Below are 17,870 nucleotides of genomic sequence, written 5' to 3' on the forward strand. Positions count from 1 at the left end.
CATCTTCTATAATATTTTATTCAATCATTTGGAATTGCTCAGATTGATTTGTTTGGGACATACCTTTTTTGAATCATAAATTTCTCAAAACGACAAATATAATGGATGAGTTAGTGCATCTTGGTTACTGGGACGGTTTCATCTACTCTACTGATTACTGGGAGATGACTCTATTGACTTAAAGTATGGTGTAGTTCAAGTAGGATTTATGTGGTGGCCTGATGGGTGAAAATGCACTACTGATATATTTTCAGTGACAAATGTTATGATGCAACCTGGTCACAATATCTCGATATGTTGGATTTTGCCCAAAAGTGATTCAAATTCCATTCAGTTCCACAAAATTTCCAAATACTGCACCATTTTACTCTGCAGTCTGCACGTTAATGTGGCTAGTTTCACCTTGTTCTCTGTCTGGCTGCTCCCAAAACTGACCGAAGCTTTCAAAAACATTGCCTAGTAGTGAGGACTAAGTGTCACTATGGTGAGCTATGTAGAGCATCAACAGTGAAAATTCGTCATATTTATGGGATGCTAACAAATGTGCGGATTTACTAGCAAATATTGGTTGCAAATTTGCAATCATCCGAGATTAGTAAATCTTGATAACCCTCCTGCAGAATCTGGTTAAGTTCTTAATGAGAGCCTCTACTCTTAATACTATTTTGTTGTAATTTTTCTTTTTTGAGCTCCGATCCTTTGTTCACATAAAGTGCACTTTCTACTACGTTGAGATTTTCCTCATCAATCATCGGATTGAGATGTCTAATGTAGCAGCAGGTATAAAGAAACTTCTTTCACTTGATCTTGATTTGTGTGGCTTGATTAGTAAGACTTGGTTAAAATGCCAGAATAATTTAGATAAGATGACTCTGTTATTATTAGGGAGAAAATGAAAAGGAGGGAGAGCTTCTATTTCTGACATAAAATAATACTCGCATTACTCATGTACTTAAATATTACTCATTCCCCCCTTCAAAGGCAGGCTCATAGAAGCCTCTTACAAGGGGTAGCGAGAACAGAATGGAAAATAGTTGTAGCACACTTTTAGGCTTTGTCTTGGAGTTGGAGTTTTTGGAGGGGAAAGGAAGGGATAGTTTTGGAAAATTTTCCCTTATTATGAATTAGATGGAGAGAAAAAGGTTGTGAAGGGTCTCTCAAACCCTCCAAAATTCCGCATGTGTTTATTTTTAAAGTTTTCATAATTTAAGATTTTTTAGAGATAAAATATTAAAATAGCTAAATATTTTTAGTAATATTATATATTTATATATTATCGTGCATTTTTTCATTGTTAATTATATTTTAAAAAAAAATTAAAAATATTCTTATATTATTATTAGTTTATCATCTTTCTTCTAAATTTTATACTTCCAAACAATGGGAGGATTTACTTTCTTTTCCCTTCCATTTTTCCCTCTTCCTAACCGTTTGGTGACTCTCCTTCCCTTTCCCTAACTCCAAACAAAGCCTTAAGGGTTTGTGGGTACTTATTTTTTATCTCCAGTAACTTCAACTCAATCAGTTGAGTTGTGGGGCACTCAGTGTGAACATCTAGGTTCAAAACCCGATAGTTGTGTTAAACCAACTAAGTTGAGTATATATCCATGGAAGAAGGGTCCCTTTATTGAATCTTTCCTCCCTTTTACCCAAAAAGAATGTTATCACCCTTGCATGTTAACTCTTGGGTGACAGTAACATCACTCTATCAAATATTATTTTCACTCTTCAATTATAGTGGTCCTACTACAACTTGTACAAATCTGCTGTTTGATGCTGCTGCTTAAGCTGACGTGACTTGTGAGGAGATGCAATAGTAGCCTATGTGTTAGCAACAATTATCCATTTCGTATTTCCCAAATTCAAAACACACGAAAAAGTGAAGGGGGGTGGGTTGGATGGAGCTATAGAGACATTGAATCAGTATCTTCTCCAATACCGGAAAGGAAACTGATGTAAAACGAAAGAAAAAGCAAAATATAATAACACTTCTATATATCTACGGTTAGATAACACTTTTATCCGTGAAAGCGAAAACAAAACTTCTAAGAGGGTTCTTGTTTAGAGCGATTAGATTCCAACTTCGGCTATTGGAGATAGCATTTGGCAGATATAGGAGGGGTCCTCTGGTGGAGTGAGGCCCTTGATGCACCATTGTCGTCAGCTAGCAATTTATATTCCATTTTCATGTTTCCCCATAACCAAACATGAGTGCTGTACGTTCCTTGTTATTTTCTACCCACTACTCTTACTGATTATCCAGTCATACTCCACATATATCATATCCTCTCCAATATCACTCTTTTTCCCTTTCTTTTGTTGTTATTTATTCCATATCTCAAGCAATATCAAGCATTTTTCATTAGCTATTATATTATGAGAATCCTAGTACAGATCCCCCCCAGAAGTGACAAGTTGATACGGTCTGTTTGGGATATTTATGGGCCTGGCTAGCTATAATTAGTGACATTATGCCATTCTTCATGGTAATGCTAATGCACAAAGAATATTGCTTTGTTCAGTTAGTGGTAGTTTTTGTTAATCCCAACTACTTATTTCTAGTGGCAGTGATTGCAGAAGAAAAATGTAAAGCATTTTGCCAATAAAAATAATTTTTGGGTTTGATGAGGCCTTAATGTAATAACTAATAATATAAGGTCTATTTTTAGGAGAGAATTTTGGCAAAAAAAAAGCTAGGCCTAAAGCAATGCCTTATTGCCTAATCACAGGGCAACGAGAAGTTTTGGAGAGCATATATCTTGTTTTACAATTTATGTTAACTCATGTGTCATCAGTTATGATTAGTTAAAGAAAATATTTTAATCACATACATGAAGTGATACAAATTGTAGGTTAAAAGATGTGCTCTAGGCATTTCCTAATTGCTTACTAATTAAAGCTATAAAGTCCCTAAATTTTTTTCATGCGTTGAAAATTTACAAATATCTGATCTTTAATCATTATAAAATAAATCTCCAATGTTTGCTCAATATAATATGCTAGTAAATCTTGGGAGCATTAATCATTATGCTGTGTCTGCGTTTAATATAATGAAAATGAACAAAAGATTAGATATAGAGAGAGAGAAAATAAGTAATACATCAAAGATGGGAAGAAATGAGACTAGTCACCAAATAATTTTTACAGTAAATTATACTGATACTTCCTAAATATTACATAAAACACTTCTCACTTTTTTACATTTACACAAACCTCTCATAGTTTTTATACTTTCGTTACATTGGCTACCCCTGCATAAGAAATAAGTGTAATCTTTAAAAAAAAAAATGATAAATGCAATTAAGTTAAACAAAACATCATGATATACTGTGTAGACAAGTCCAAATAATATACAAATCAATGTATCTTTATTATTTTTGGTTACATGATGCATCAACATTTCTAAAGAAATATTGTTTAAATCGCTCTTATAATATAGTATAACGAACCAAAAATAATAAAGAAATATTGACTCATATATTATCTGGACTTGTTTCCACAATATATCATGTTTTGTTTAACTTAATTGCATTTATCACATTTTTTGTTAAAAATATTACATTTATTTCTTTTGCAGGATGGTCAGTATAATGAAAGTATAAAAATTAGGGGAGTTTTGTGTATGTGTAAAAAGTGAGGGATAGTTTATATAATTTCACTAAAACTCAAGGAATATCAGTGTAATTTACTCTAATTTTTATTTTCTGACTTTCTCATTCTTATTATGTCTCATCATGTTGATCACATAATCGACAATCTGTCATGCCAAGTTTACTCAAATCCCAAGTATTAGAAGCAAAAGGTTTTTTGTTTCTAATTATTCTCATACTTTAATCAGGAGAATTTTAATCTACAACATGTGCATCAATATCAATATGTCTCCATATATGTTTACTCTATTACTCAGTATTTGTACACATATCAACCACTCGGTGTTTTGGATTTAGCCAAGGCAACCTATTGGAGTGTGAAACATTTACTTAATTAACATGAAATGCTCAAAAGTGGAAAATGAATTTGAGTGAATAACATGATAGGATTTGTGTTCCATTAAAAGTTAGGAAAAAAAAAAGAGAGATTAGAGGACAGTCCTGTGTAGATACCCCATTACTTCTGATCAAATTTGGAATCATTGACTGGGCCAAGGTGTGCCACCAACAGAACTTTAGTGCTCTTCACACTCAGCTTGTATCTATGTAAATAATTGATTTCATTTGCCTAGATGTTTTTTACTGCCCAATCAAACTGTTAATTTATAGTTGCCTAGATTTGTTGTTTTTGCCTATCAATTTGTTTTTTATAGTTGTCTAGTGATTTAGTTAGATTAGATTAGACAAGGAGTGAGTACTTGTTTAGTTAAAGAGGAATGAGAAATTCAAAACATAAGATATTCTATAATGGTTCAAATTGTTACTAGACTTAAAATATTTCATTTTTAAGTTAGTTTATTGTTTTGTTCATGTGGTATGTGTTTATTTACCCTTAAATAAGATTTAAGTTCGAGTTTTACCTATAAAGAAAATTCATATTGGAAGTGATAAGGTGATCGATTATTAAGGGTGAATAGCTTAGGGAGTAGAATGATAAATAAATTAAGGATTCAATTCTCATTCACCACAAAAATATTAATATGCTAATATTTGGCCTATAAGAAAAATAAAAAAAATTCATATAGGATGAGTTAGTCTTTACTTCAACATAGTTAATTTATGTGGAGAATACATGAGTTAAAGTTCAGATAAATTGTTTCTACCACTATATTTTTTCATATATCGTTTATCTTAATTCATTAAATAATTCCTCTTTTTGCAATCAAAATTGTCTTTAAAAAACCTTATTCTGATGTTCTAGAAATAGTTTTAAATATATCAAATAGTAACTTGAGTAAATATAAAAAAAACATGACTAATCAATGATTTATATGTTGGCACATGTGAACACTGAACTTATTAGGATCCTAGGCTTGTAATTTATGGGCAAACAAACGAAGCAAGCAAGCATCACGGTGTAGGACTAGGACCCGTGTTCTTTATTGTTGATTAGTGAATGCTTTGTCTTTTTTCTGCATCTATAAGGTTGCATCAGGTGAAACTATCATACAGCATAGTGTTTTGGTCTTTTCATGTTCAGTTGGTTGATTGACTTTGACACCACATCAAAATTTGCCTGGCTGGTCAGGGAATACCATTTCTTTATTTCATAATGAATAAAAAATATTACATTGTACAACTAATATATTAAAATTAGATTATTGATCATCCATGTCTTAATAACTATAAATCCTTCCTAATAAATTTTTAGTTTAGTATTAGATTCTCTAAATGATCAAAATGTCAAGAGTTTTATTCTTGATAATGATACTTGTTGAAAGAAACAATCACACATCAAAAGATATTAATTTCTTACGCATAAGATGAAAATATACATTTTGTAATACTATTAAAAATAACTATAGATCCTTAAATAAAAATAAATATAGATTATTCATCTCATATTTTAATAGATATAGATTCTACTAATGTGTTGATTTAGTGGTATAAGACTTACTAGATCCTTAGAACAATTAAAATGTTAAAAATTTGATTCCTAAAAGCGACACTTGTTATGACACTTGTTATGAGGGACAATCACATGCCCAAAAGATATTAGTTTCTTATCCATAAAGTGATGAAATATCTCTAATAATATAAAAAATAACTATAGATCATTAAGTAAAAAAATACTAATGAATTATATATTGGTGTAAAAAACTATAGAGTATCAATGGACACTCACTGAACTCTTAAATATTCAACTACCATAATTGATAGATCAAATAAACGTGTGGGGTTCGTTCAAATAAATTACAGACCTGCCTATCCACAATGTGGACCTCAGCATGGTACATTTTAGATGTGTATGCTATATTTGAGAGTGATGTAGATCTGAAGTGGTTGATTTCAGTATCAAGAAACCAGGTTTATATACTTTATATCCCCATTAGCTAAAAAGTACAAATTTGAAGACATTATTTTTGCAACTATTTATTTATACAATCTGCATCACACCTTTTTTATACTTCTAAAATTTCTTTAGAAGTTTTCTTATTTGAAACTTGAATTGGTACAAAGTAGTGTTGAAAAATCAATTTAATTATTGTCATTATTTGTTAGATTTTTTTACATTATAATGCGATGATGCATTTATTAAGTCCCACGTTGCATGTGTAAATAAACAAGATAAACTACAATCTTTTTTAGTTGAACATTTCTTAATGGAGTACCATGGCATAGAGTCCTTCACATAAAATAATTATTAACCTTTTTAAGTAGTGAAAATAAATTAATACTGACTATTTTATAATTTAACATATATATATATATATATATATATAAATAAGTATATATATATATATATAAATAAGTATATATAGTTTAAGTCACACTAATTGGGCCACGAAGGAAAGAAACCAAGGATGATTTATTTTGTTTCATTGTCTTAGCCTCTGATGGGGCTGCAAGTTTGAGCTCCAGATCATGTGTTCCTATTGCCAAAGTTACTTTTGAAGATTTCATAAACCTCATATGCATAGGTTCATCTTCTTCTGCTTCAAATGGAGAGTAATTACAACAAGTTTTTTGGTTATCAGATTCAGTTTGTTGTTGAAAAGATGTAAGGCTTCCTAGTAGAGACAAAGTGGCATCATTCTCAACTTCAAATTTGGATTGAACATGTTCATTAGTAGTGACTGAGTCACCTAACTTGCCATTATTGGTGAAGCTAATAGGAGCTCTTGTGTTTCTGTTGCTGCTATCTACCTGCCATAATAATCAATAGGAATGAAAACTTTCACAACTTTTCAATATAAATTAACAAAAGTCTCATCATTCATTTTAAGATCATGCACCTAATCTATTTACTGCTAATTAATTAATAATGGGATTATAGGATTTGGTATCCCAAATTTCTTACTATTCCAAATAAGAAACGTCTTTAATTAACACAAATAATATTATTTATACATCTAAATTGTAAACCTAACTGACTAACTCATATAGTTTTGGGAAAAGAAAGAACTAAACATAATCTGTCATTCTTATTACTTTTTTTGCTTTGGAAAAATGCAAGTTTTGGGGTTAGATGTATAAAATATAAGTATATGTTGAAGTACTCTCTAATATAATACTTCAATTAGTAAATTATGTCTTGTAAGTTAAAAAAGTAAAAGTATGAAGTATAAATAACATTGTTGTTGTTGATGATATACCAAATCAAAGAAACTTGAACGTGGCCTCTTTCTATTAATGGCTGCAAGTCTCAGAAAGTACTTTTGAGCATGGCTAGCAACTTGGGTTGGGGTTCTTGTAGTGACATAGTTTCTTGATATACCCCTCCAATCACCTTTTCCTAGCTTCTCAAGTCCAACAAGGAATCTTCTGTGCTCTTCTTCTGTCCATACCAGTCCTAATATATACATGCACCACACAATTATTTATAGGTCAGAATCAAGAAAATATATACTACCACAATTATTAATAGACTTTTTTTAGTAAAGAAAGAGAAAATATCTGCAAAATAATTATGAAACACCCTTTTCTTTATTCAAAAAATAATATGAATTAAACCAGCTTGTCATACAATCTTGTTGTCCAAATAGCATGAGTAATAATTATTGCATGTATAGTAACCATAACATACCTTTTTTCCTCTCTTGAGCTCGAACTATGAGACCATCTGATAGATAACCAATAGAGGTTCTATCAGCAGAGTTTTCATCAATTGTTATTCTTGATGATGAGGGCAAGAATGATTCCATGCTAAAGCTTTTCTTCATGGTAGTAATACAAGATGAAGATGATGATATGTCTAGTTGAACACCAAAGAGGCGAAGCCCTACAAATGTTCCTTTAAATGATGTAGTGCAGGTCCTTGAATTATGACCAATGTTTCCACAAAGTGAACACTTCCTCCCCATTTTTTCACTTGAAGAGAAAGAGAGGGCAGAGATAATAGATTGTTTAGTGGTATATATGATGATGGGGTGAGGGTGTGGGGTTTATGGAACTGGACACATACCTAGCTAGAGAAATTATTTGGATGGACATAGTTTATTCATTGTTAGATACTTTTGCATAGTTCTGGTATTTATTTTTTGCCGTCCTTTATAAACAAAATATTATAAGGATATAGATACCTTATCTTATTTTTGAGTATTTTGTGTGACTGGGACTAGAAACAGGTAGACATTTCATTTATATATCTCTTCTGTGATTTAAGCTAAGTTTAATGCCTATGTGCTGCACATCAATATATTATATAGTTCAGACCAATAGATAAAAAAATTGATATATACTAATATGCTAAGAAGGACAAATTTTGCAAAAACGAGTTGTAGAGAGGTATCTTTATAAAAAATTGATTTATATATATGGCAAAATAGCTTAGCCTGCTTGGTAAATAGTCTAATTTGAGTAGTGCAATATAAGTTCAAATACATCTCAAGTTATTTTGGCAACAAACTCAACTAGGCTTCAAAACACCCTTATGGAATCACAAAAAACTGGTCTAATCGAATGTAAAATAAATTCATTATCATGATTATACATTCAATTTTTTAATCTCTTTTGACCAAAGCCTTTTCTATTTGATCCAATTATAGGTCTAAATTGAGAGAAGCTAGGTGGATATGCTAAATTGTCTATTTTGATAGCTCTATATATATATATATATAATTAATTTTATAAACATATTGAACTGAGATTAGAGTCTAAGGTTGTCCCCTAAATTTTGTTTCTAGTTATAAATAACTAGTTTATTTTTTTTGGGGATAATTAGAAAGCTCCTTAGAGACTAAATTGTTTGTTCCTATTTGTATCTTTTGTTGCTTTTCTGTCAACACGTGATGGAAATTAATGTTTAAAGACAAACTGTGTCAGAAAAGTTTCCTAATTTGAATGGTTACTTTGACATGCAGATAAATCCTATGAAACTATTCCTTTTTGATGAGTGAATAGATAGATATTCCTCGAGATGGTGTTCAAAGTCAGAAACATATACTATATCTTAAACTTAGACATTTTTGGGCAGTATCTCATCTAGCTTGTGCTTTAATGTTGTTACTAAATTTGGGCCAACATGTCCCAAATTTCAGTATCATAATATGAGTTTAATAATACAACTGGAATTCGCATTACCAAGTTGAGGATTGTTTATTTTAATATATTCATCAGAAAACACATCATCTTATTGAGACTTATTTGGCATTATCATGGGAAGGAATCTTCTTGATGGAAAAGGCACTGCTATTATATGATATCTTTGTTTATCTCTTCCTTCTTTCTTTCCTCTCATTTCTGATATTTATTAATCTCATTTCCATGTCTTTGAGGAGTATTATCTCAATATAATAAATACTATGATCTTTAGTCTTATACTTTTAAAAATAATTTTCAATTCCTTGTGTTCTAGACTTCAATATTTCTCTCCTTTTTTTCTTCTTTTCAATTCTCCATAAGCGGCATATATCATTATTCATAGTCCTTTCTCACCATTATATCATATTAGCCTGTCACTGGACTAACACATTATATTTGCTTGAATTGTTAAATAATATTCAAAATAACATATAATCAAAACCTTTAGAAAAAAGTTTTTAAAAAATAAGCTGTCATTTTCTTGAATACAATCTTTTTGCACGTAAAAATATTGAATATATGTCAATTCAAAAGCCATAAAAGATACTGATGATAAAATATCGATCTTTGGAACATAGGATATGAATAAAAAGATGAAGAATGGGGTAGGTTAGTTGCCAGGTCGCAATCAATGAAGGATATAAACAATGATATATCATGAGTAATTAATCTATCACATGCTTCTTTATCATTATCAATCATATATATTATTTTATTAAATATTGGCTTAAAAGAAAAAGAGAATGATGTGGCAAAAGAAGTGGCTATGATGAAACATTCTTGTGGCCAAGTAAAATGAGTGGCTATAGTGTAACCTCTTTTGTAGCCAATGAGAAGAAGAGGTTGTGGTGAAGCATCTTTGTTTTTGGCCATAGGATCCTCAAGGCTTTGGCTATAAATAGGAATGCTCCAAGCCATTGTAAGACACACCAATATTCTAGCCTTAGTGCATATTCTCTCTTCTTCTCTTGTTCTAATATTGTGAGGAATATTTTAGTGTTTAAGATATAAGTGAGTGAGAGTGATATTGGGTGTACTTGGGTTTTGGGAAGTGAGTGAAACACTTGAGTGAACTTGTAATTCTCTTTTATCATAGTGATAATATCATTGTTGCTTTTCAACCGTGGACGTAGGCAAATTGCTGAACCACGTTAAATTTCTCGGTGTCATTTTCTCTATTATATTTTCTCCATATGTCTTCCGCATCAACATATTTATATATATCCTGAAAATTAAAGTATGTGGGGTAAAAAAGATATATTATATCACTAAAATCCAGTAGCAGATCGAGATTTTGGCCGAATGTCTAATGTGCAAGCACTTTATTCTCAAGAAATAATTCCAGGCCAGTGAATTCAAAACAGCTGCACTAGTAGCCTTATCAGCTTTTCTCAATTCCATATACATGCACCACTTGGTGGAGGCCAAAGATCATGATAACTATATTTATATATTTGTTAAATAAGTGTAATATAATCATGCAATATTTTAATATTCAGTGCATGGCTTTCTAATTTTGGTAAGGGGTTTTCTCTAGTCAAAAGTAGTTACAGAAATTAAGCAATATATCATAGTGCTGCAGATGAGAAAACTAGGAGTTGTATTTGAGAGTCCATTATGTGTAATTGTGCATGTCATACACACTTATCCCAATATTTCAATACTTTATTTAATCATCTAGAATGGTGTATTTTAAGTGCGCACTTGTCAATTATTGATACTAATTAATGAATCTTTAAATGTAGATATTCATACCTCCATATTTATTTAGTATTCCATTTTAGTACATATATTTAGAAACTCATTGTATGATACATGGGAGGCTTTGTCATTAGAGAAACTCCTTATTGCTAACTGAATATTGAAGGGATCAAGTGAGTGTAGTGTTTGAGATGAGAGTGAAATTAAGACAAATATTAAAGGTCAATATAATTTCACTTTACAATATTTATTTTTTTGGTCTCTAGACCAAAATTATTTTCCTAAGAGATCAAGAACATCCGCAACATAATGGTACCGACTCTCCAAGTATAACATTCTTCTAATATATAAGACCTGATCTCAAGACCTTACGAAGGAAAATCACACATCTACCACTTATCATTTAGTAGTGTTTCTTATAATATTTATGGTATAGTAGCTTGTAATACATATAATCCAGTTTTTTGTGTGTGTGACATTAAATTATAGTTAAATCAAAAGGAGTTCATCAATTCGTGTTAGACATCATTAGTTTATCGTGTATTTTATAAGGTCAATATTTTTTGTTGGTATTATCAAGGGTATCTCCTCATCTTTTAATTAAGGGAACTAATTCATTCTGGTGTGTGACTACCCCTCCCAACAAGTGTTACTCACATAAATCAAATCATTAACCTTTTGGTCATCTTGAGAATCTAATAAAGTCTTACACCATTAAGCTAACACCTTATTGATATTTTCCAGAAGGATCAATCATACATTTCAAAAGAGATAAATTTATTATCCACAAAGTGAGAATACCATTAATTAAAAAATTGTATTAGCAACAACAACAAAAAAGTTGAACAATGTTAAAGTGTTTATAAAACATTGTGTAAGAAAAGTCCAAGTTGGAAAAAGGCCCAATTGTAAGCCCAAAGAATATGAGGAATGAATGGTAGCAGTGTTTGGCATAGCAGATGCAAACGCAGTAGCAGCAAGCAATGGCGGAAGAAGAACAACCCAAGCTTCCACAACCTTCTCCAGATCCTCCTCCCTTAAAATTCGATCCCACTCGAAGTATCTATCTCCTCTAATTTATCTTTTCCCTTTTCTTTTTCTTATTCTTTGCAAATTATCGACTTTAGGGCTTCAATTTTACTATTATAGATTGGAATATTGAATAAGTATTGTGATATGTGATAAATGAGAATGGATTGTGTGTTGCAATTACAGTGATTGGAATCATAAAGAGGAAGGCGTTGATCAAAGACTTAGCTGCTGTATACCATGCTGAATGTCTTTCTTACTGCCAACAACTTTTCGAACTTCAATCCAAATGGGATGAGGTATGATATATATATCATCAATTAGTAAAATAATTCATTAAATGAAATGGATTTCAGTATAATTCAATGGAGTCAAAATAATAGAGTTAGTTTCATCTCATACACCAAATTCAGGGGTTAAAAATTAGAGGTATTGGATGGAACCATTTCATCAGGTTCCAATCCATTCATCTCATTTTATTTTTTAGCTTTTTCGTAATTTTGAGCCCACTCCATTTGGTCGATTCTCCTTGTCGTTACAGCTGAACATTACTCATCTAATACGGAACTCTATGGTAAATGAAATTGGACCAAACATATAGTTCGAATTTAATTTATGATTGTAAAGTAAAGCCTTATGTTTCTGTGAAGAAAAATGAGGACAGGAGCTTTTAGGTTTTGCATTTTGGAAATGTGAATGTCTTCTAGTGAACAGAATATGTCAATTTTGAATACTTTTAGGTTACAACAAATTGAACCTTATACAAATGCCTTTTACTTAAAATCATTGGAGGGGCCAATAGGAACAGATTGATGGCGGCCTCTCTGACTCTTCGAAAAGTCTTTAGGATTACTTCTGAGTTATTTGATGACAAGTGCAGTCTTTGTTTTCCCCTTAGTGAATGCATGTTATGGGTGTGCAAATATCAGCTACCTTTTTTTCTTGCACCAGCTCCCCTTGGACTTGAAATGTAGTATTGTAATGTGCAATTTTGATTCATCTTTCTCTTGTTAAGTCTTATTTGTTTTGCCACAGAGAAATTATATGGCTTTGTCTCGTTATCATTATGCCAATCATAGGCTTGTCTTTATGTTGTGATCATCTATTATCACTTATTAGTATTTTAGTTCTTCAGTATAATTTATTATACTTTTCATGTCTCAATTGTTTCAGCCATTTATTGACATAACAGAGGATTCAAGAAAGGAGACAGCACGGCCCTCCAAACGCATAAAAAAGTTGCGCTAGGTATGATTTAATGCAATCTCATTTATCAATGCAAATTTCAATTGGATTCATTGAACTCTTTGTGCCATGATTTCCTTCCAAACATTCTAAAATGTTCTGCTAAAAAATGCTGGGTCAAAGATTTCAAACTGTTGCCTTCATACCCTATATTTGTTACATGTGCATCATAATCATAACGTGATCAGACGTTTTCGCTCATTTTAGGTTTTTGGACGGTCAACACATAGAAATATACTCCATCAGGGGATGCTGTTTATGTACCTGCTACAATTAGCTCCAAGTAGAATGTGAACTTTGCAATTGGCCAATTGATACAAAGCGCCTCGTGTGTTGATAGTTGTGTTGATAAAAAAGACATACAAAATATGATATTTGATAGTTATGTTGTATAGAATAGCGTTTATATTCCTGAATTCAGCTTTAGTGTATAATCTGTTCAAATATTAGCTCTATGCTATGTTTTAGATTTATTTTTACGGATATAGTTTTGGCATTTCAAATTCTCTATCCACACTCCTTTGTCAGTTAATCATAATTTTAGTTTTTGATTTGGTGAAATTATGATCAACTAATATAGAGTTTGAATAAGTGATTAGAAATGTGCTTATCCTTCTATGTCTGGATGCAATGAACAGAAACATCAATCAACTATTGTGTAACTTAATGCATTTGACATAATGAAGAGCAATATATCAGCTATTTACAATTTCCCCGAAAATAATCTGTTATTTGGAGAATCCGTGGGGTGAAGATAGTGATACAAAATTTGAGTTTTGTAATAAATTATCTTCATGCTACATGCTCTAAATAATACAACAAACTCCTCTACATGAAGAGATCCACTTCTTTGTAAACTGCAAACAAACTTCCATAGAATGAGGCAAGCGGTTCTATCATTTCAGTTTTCAGAGATGGAAAATGCTCCTGTAGAGATTAGAGTGTCCATGCTCTAAATGTTATATTACTATATTGTTCCTGCTAAGAATTAACCTTCATAGCTTCTATTTGTTGTAAGCTTGCAAAGCTACTAATAATGGAAAATTGAGGTTGGTGAATATTATCATTGGTAAATTTCCATTATGCTGCATAATATTTATCGTGGCTTCTGGATGAAGCTATAAAGTGTTCTTACTACCCTGAAATACTCTATCAAATGTTTTGAAATTGTGAGGATCCGGAGCATAGATTTTTTACAAGTATTGAAGACCAAAAAAACCTCTATTTACAAGGAAGTCAAACTTAACTAAGTCTTCAATAAACACTTACAATAACTCAGTAACACTCTCTCCTTTGTACACAAACACCAGCATGTTGATTCTTTATTGACATTAAGATGTTGTTACATACCAAATTGAAAACAAAAATAGCTAACAAATATTGGAAGGTGGTAGAAATCTGATGGCTGCTTAGAATAAGCAGTGTGCAGTTGAGGGATTACATCAAATTTCTAAATCATCATCTCTACCCGCACCTTCAAAAAATGCAGTTTATCTTTTATTTGTATGTGCATAGTGTGTCCTATGTTGACAAATTACATTTTGTCACAACCTAAATTGATGAAATCAATGATACCTTAGTCAAGGGTCATTCCCTGGTGAGGTATGCATAAAATACATGTTGTATCCGATTTAAAGATGGAATTTTATGACCTCCGTCGCATGGTACAACTCGAAAGAGTGAAACGTGCAGGCGGTGCAGCTCAAATAATGTGTGAATAACAGTGCAAATAGAATGAGACCTTGATGCCAATTTGAAGCATATGAGGAGTTAGAAGGGCTAGTATCTGAAGGGGAACATGTTATATTGTTACTTTGCGGATTATTGGCGGATTCTTTTATTGGTTACTGCTTCATCTGCAGCTTCGTCGTCCCTCGATGGAACTCTCAGGTATGATTTCATAGTATCATAAACGGTAAACCCGATGGCCACAGATGGAACAACCTGAATTACAAAAGTCATCACTTAATTAATCATATAGAAGGATTCTGGAGGGTAAGTTGCTCTAACATGCTGTTAGTTTTCCAACCTTTATGTAATTGATGCTCAGCCCTGAGAAGAGTTGCTTCCAGCCTTGCTTTTGAGCAATCAGAACAAGTGATTTCACAGTCCCCTTCAATTCTAGATTATCAGATCCCAGGAGTTTTTGAACCTAGCCAGATTATTGTGAACTTGTACCAGATTATTTGATATACAACTATAAAAATCTGAATAAAGAAAAGAAGCAGGTTACCTGCATTTGCCTCCTTACAACTTCAAGAGGATACGTGAAAGTCTGACCCAATAAACCTGCTACAGATCCACATGTGAGTTTGACCATGATGCTTTTCTTGTACTCCTCTGGGACATGGAGCTTCATTTCCTCATAGAAGTAGAATTTCAAACCCGCATACGGAAATATTCCAACAAGAGTTGGAGCTGTTGCCATGAGTAATAGAAGAATTGTATGATATGAACACAAGAGTGAAATCAAACACTAGGCGGATTTAAATGCATACCCACTCCTCGGTATAGACTTCTAAAGCCACCCTCTTTGTAAGTTTTTCGAAAACAATCAAGGATCCCTTTATAAACTTGTTCATTGTGAAGCATCCCTGGAGCATTGAACTTTGTTGGACTAACAATCTGCAGTTGGAAATGCATAGTAGTTAGTTCACAGAATAATGAAAAAGCCATGATGATGAAATGCATAGATGATGAAATAATTGACCTGATAAGCTAACTTAGTTCGAATTAAGTCGAGGGGATAAGTAAAAAGCACAGCTGTCCCTCCAGACAAAGATCCTGCGAGAAGGTCAAGGGTAGGCCCTTTGGAGACATGTGGGAAAGTTTGTATGATCCGTCTGCGGTATTCCTCATAGGACATAAAATGAATGGCTGCATAAGGAATTATCCTCGCAACACTTGCTCCGTTACCTCTGTAGAAACCCAAAATGCCTTCTGTTTTAGCTATTCTCTTAGCTGACCCAACAAATCCTGTGCTATGAAACTCATCTCTTCGGGTCTGCCAAAAGAGGGGAAAATCCACAGTTATTAGTGACAAGTAGAAGAATGATAAAGGTAGAATAATTGGAAGGAACCTGGAAGAGAATTTTGAGGCGTTCAAGTGGAGCAACAACGGATTTAGCAAAAGCACCAGCAACACCACCAGCTACAAGTTCCTTACAGAAAAGAGGCATGTTTTCCAATACATCATCCATTATTATTGCTTCCTCTTCTCTCTTCTTCTCTCTCATTCAGACAACTACTACAATTAACTACTTCCTTGATTCTCTCTCTTTCAATATAAAAATAATAAAGTTGAGTAATTTAATATAATAATGTATTGGAAACCCAACCACAACCATCCAACTCAGACTCCTTCTCTCTCATTCTTTGGTCTTCACCCTGCCACACCAATATAACTATTATTTTTATATAATTACCTATAATTACCTATATATGACATCCAAATGCAAAAGGTGGAATTAGTAGGTAGCTTAAACTTAAATTCATGACAATAATAAAGTTAAATTATGTGATGATGAGTAGACAAGGAAGGGTGTAATAGAAAATGGTATATTATAATAGTAACTTAGTAAACGTGTCTATCTTTATGGGGTGATTAGTCGCATTATTGATTCACAAAAACCACCAACTCATAATTAAAATAAGGGTAATTTCTCTCTTTGCTTTAACACATCAAACAATTTATATATTTTTTATGACAATCCATATATTTAATAACCCCATGTTTACAATAACTTTATCAGAAAAAAATAAATATATATTTATGAAAGTGTAAGTTTTTTATAATAATATTAGATCATCTACTATGGAGTTTTATATTGATTGTAAATATTACACTCTAGCTAGCTTTATAGTTTATAGTGTTAATTTTATGTGAGCATTTTCTTTAATCATTTTGGAGTTAGCTATACTAAATATAGAGGATTGGAAATCATTCCAAGAAGTATCAAATTGCATTAGTCACTTTTTTAATGCCAATATTTGTGGAGCAAAATGGCTTTACTCTCCATTAATAATATGGGTTGGTAATTTGGTATAGGTGTGAGGAATATATTGATTCATCAATTTACATTTGAAAAAAAAGAAGGACGATTAGGATGGCATGATTAATGATTGGAGTCAAATGAAAGGCACGCAACCTATATAATATTTTTCTTGTTTAACTTCTAAGTTCCCTCTTCAATAGAAGAACAAGTTTCAACACTTGTGTTCATCATCTAAAGTTAATTGAGACAAATTAATATTATCTTTCTCGTGCTTCTAACTTAGTTTGTTATTATACAATATATACATATATTTGATATGGCCGATTTTTACATATATATTATGAAATATACTTCAATTATACTTATGCGTTTTTTAAGCAGAAGTTATATTGCATTTGGACTCATTAGAATTAAGTTGATAAAGCTTATTTAAAAGGTGATCCAAATAAATTTTATAAGTGAATATATGATGATCTCAACCTGCTCTTCTTATAGTAAATTAAAAATATAAGACACTAGAAAATGGAAAAAAAGAAAGATATTTAGAATGACATTATTAGTTTTGTAGTGAAACCAAAAGAAGATGAGATGGATGGTGTGAGAGTGAGACAGATAAGGTAAAGAGTAAAACGACGTCGGCATGATGTGAAATTAAGCAAAACAGAGAAAGTGGTTAGGTTGGGATTGAGAAAGACTTTTATCGAGACGAAATCATGTAGAGATAACC

The 17,870-nt window shown here is 31.9% G+C and overlaps 3 protein-coding genes across 4 annotated transcripts; 1 reads left to right on the forward strand and 2 right to left on the reverse strand.

Moving 5' to 3' along the window:
• On the reverse strand, nucleotides 6,394-8,069 carry LOC109342689. The gene is made up of 3 exons (XM_019580645.1): nucleotides 7,678-8,069; nucleotides 7,247-7,443; nucleotides 6,394-6,797 (listed from the first exon to the last, which is right to left on the reverse strand). The coding sequence occupies exons 1-3, from the start codon at nucleotides 7,952-7,954 to the stop codon at nucleotides 6,414-6,416; spliced, it is 858 nt and encodes a 285-aa protein (XP_019436190.1). The 5' UTR covers nucleotides 7,955-8,069; the 3' UTR covers nucleotides 6,394-6,413.
• LOC109342699 lies at nucleotides 11,781-13,683 on the forward strand. Its single transcript, XM_019580656.1, has 4 exons — nucleotides 11,781-11,933; nucleotides 12,090-12,202; nucleotides 13,077-13,151; nucleotides 13,356-13,683. The coding sequence occupies exons 1-3, from the start codon at nucleotides 11,858-11,860 to the stop codon at nucleotides 13,149-13,151; spliced, it is 264 nt and encodes an 87-aa protein (XP_019436201.1). The 5' UTR covers nucleotides 11,781-11,857; the 3' UTR covers nucleotides 13,356-13,683.
• Nucleotides 14,520-16,415, reverse strand: LOC109342698 (mitochondrial substrate carrier family protein P). 2 transcript variants are annotated; one of them, XR_002107119.1, is made up of 7 exons: nucleotides 16,229-16,415; nucleotides 15,859-16,152; nucleotides 15,647-15,773; nucleotides 15,382-15,566; nucleotides 15,178-15,300; nucleotides 14,778-15,092; nucleotides 14,520-14,745 (listed from the first exon to the last, which is right to left on the reverse strand). XR_002107119.1 is itself a non-coding variant. In XM_019580655.1 (6 exons), exons 1-6 carry the CDS (start codon nucleotides 16,382-16,384, stop codon nucleotides 14,970-14,972), a joined length of 1,008 nt encoding a protein of 335 aa, XP_019436200.1. In that variant the 5' UTR covers nucleotides 16,385-16,415; the 3' UTR covers nucleotides 14,520-14,969. The 2 variants fall into 2 exon arrangements, 1 of the variants encoding a protein (XP_019436200.1); XM_019580655.1 differs by having other exon boundaries at nucleotides 14,520-15,092.

The sequence above is a fragment of the Lupinus angustifolius genome, chromosome LG03 (assembly GCF_001865875.1).
Source record: "Lupinus angustifolius cultivar Tanjil chromosome LG03, LupAngTanjil_v1.0, whole genome shotgun sequence".
NCBI classification, from domain to species: Eukaryota; Viridiplantae; Streptophyta; class Magnoliopsida; order Fabales; family Fabaceae; genus Lupinus; species Lupinus angustifolius.

Coding starts and splice junctions, on each gene's coding strand:
- LOC109342699 (XM_019580656.1), top strand. CDS start 11,858: ATGGCGGAAGAAGAACAACCCAAGCTTCCACAACCTTCTCCAGATCCT. Junction 11,934..12,089: donor AAAATTCGATCCCACTCGAA/GTATCTATCTCC, acceptor TTGCAATTACAG/TGATTGGAATCATAAAGAGG. Junction 12,203..13,076: donor TTCAATCCAAATGGGATGAG/GTATGATATATA, acceptor CAATTGTTTCAG/CCATTTATTGACATAACAGA.
- LOC109342689 (XM_019580645.1), bottom strand. CDS start 7,954: ATGGGGAGGAAGTGTTCACTTTGTGGAAACATTGGTCATAATTCAAGG. Junction 7,444..7,677: donor AGCTCAAGAGAGGAAAAAAG/GTATGTTATGGT, acceptor TGTATATATTAG/GACTGGTATGGACAGAAGAA. Junction 6,798..7,246: donor GTTCAAGTTTCTTTGATTTG/GTATATCATCAA, acceptor TTATTATGGCAG/GTAGATAGCAGCAACAGAAA.
- LOC109342698 (XM_019580655.1), bottom strand. CDS start 16,384: ATGAGAGAGAAGAAGAGAGAAGAGGAAGCAATAATAATGGATGATGTA. Junction 15,567..15,646: donor AAGTCTATACCGAGGAGTGG/GTATGCATTTAA, acceptor TCATGGCAACAG/CTCCAACTCTTGTTGGAATA. Junction 15,301..15,381: donor TTGTAAGGAGGCAAATGCAG/GTAACCTGCTTC, acceptor TAATCTGGCTAG/GTTCAAAAACTCCTGGGATC.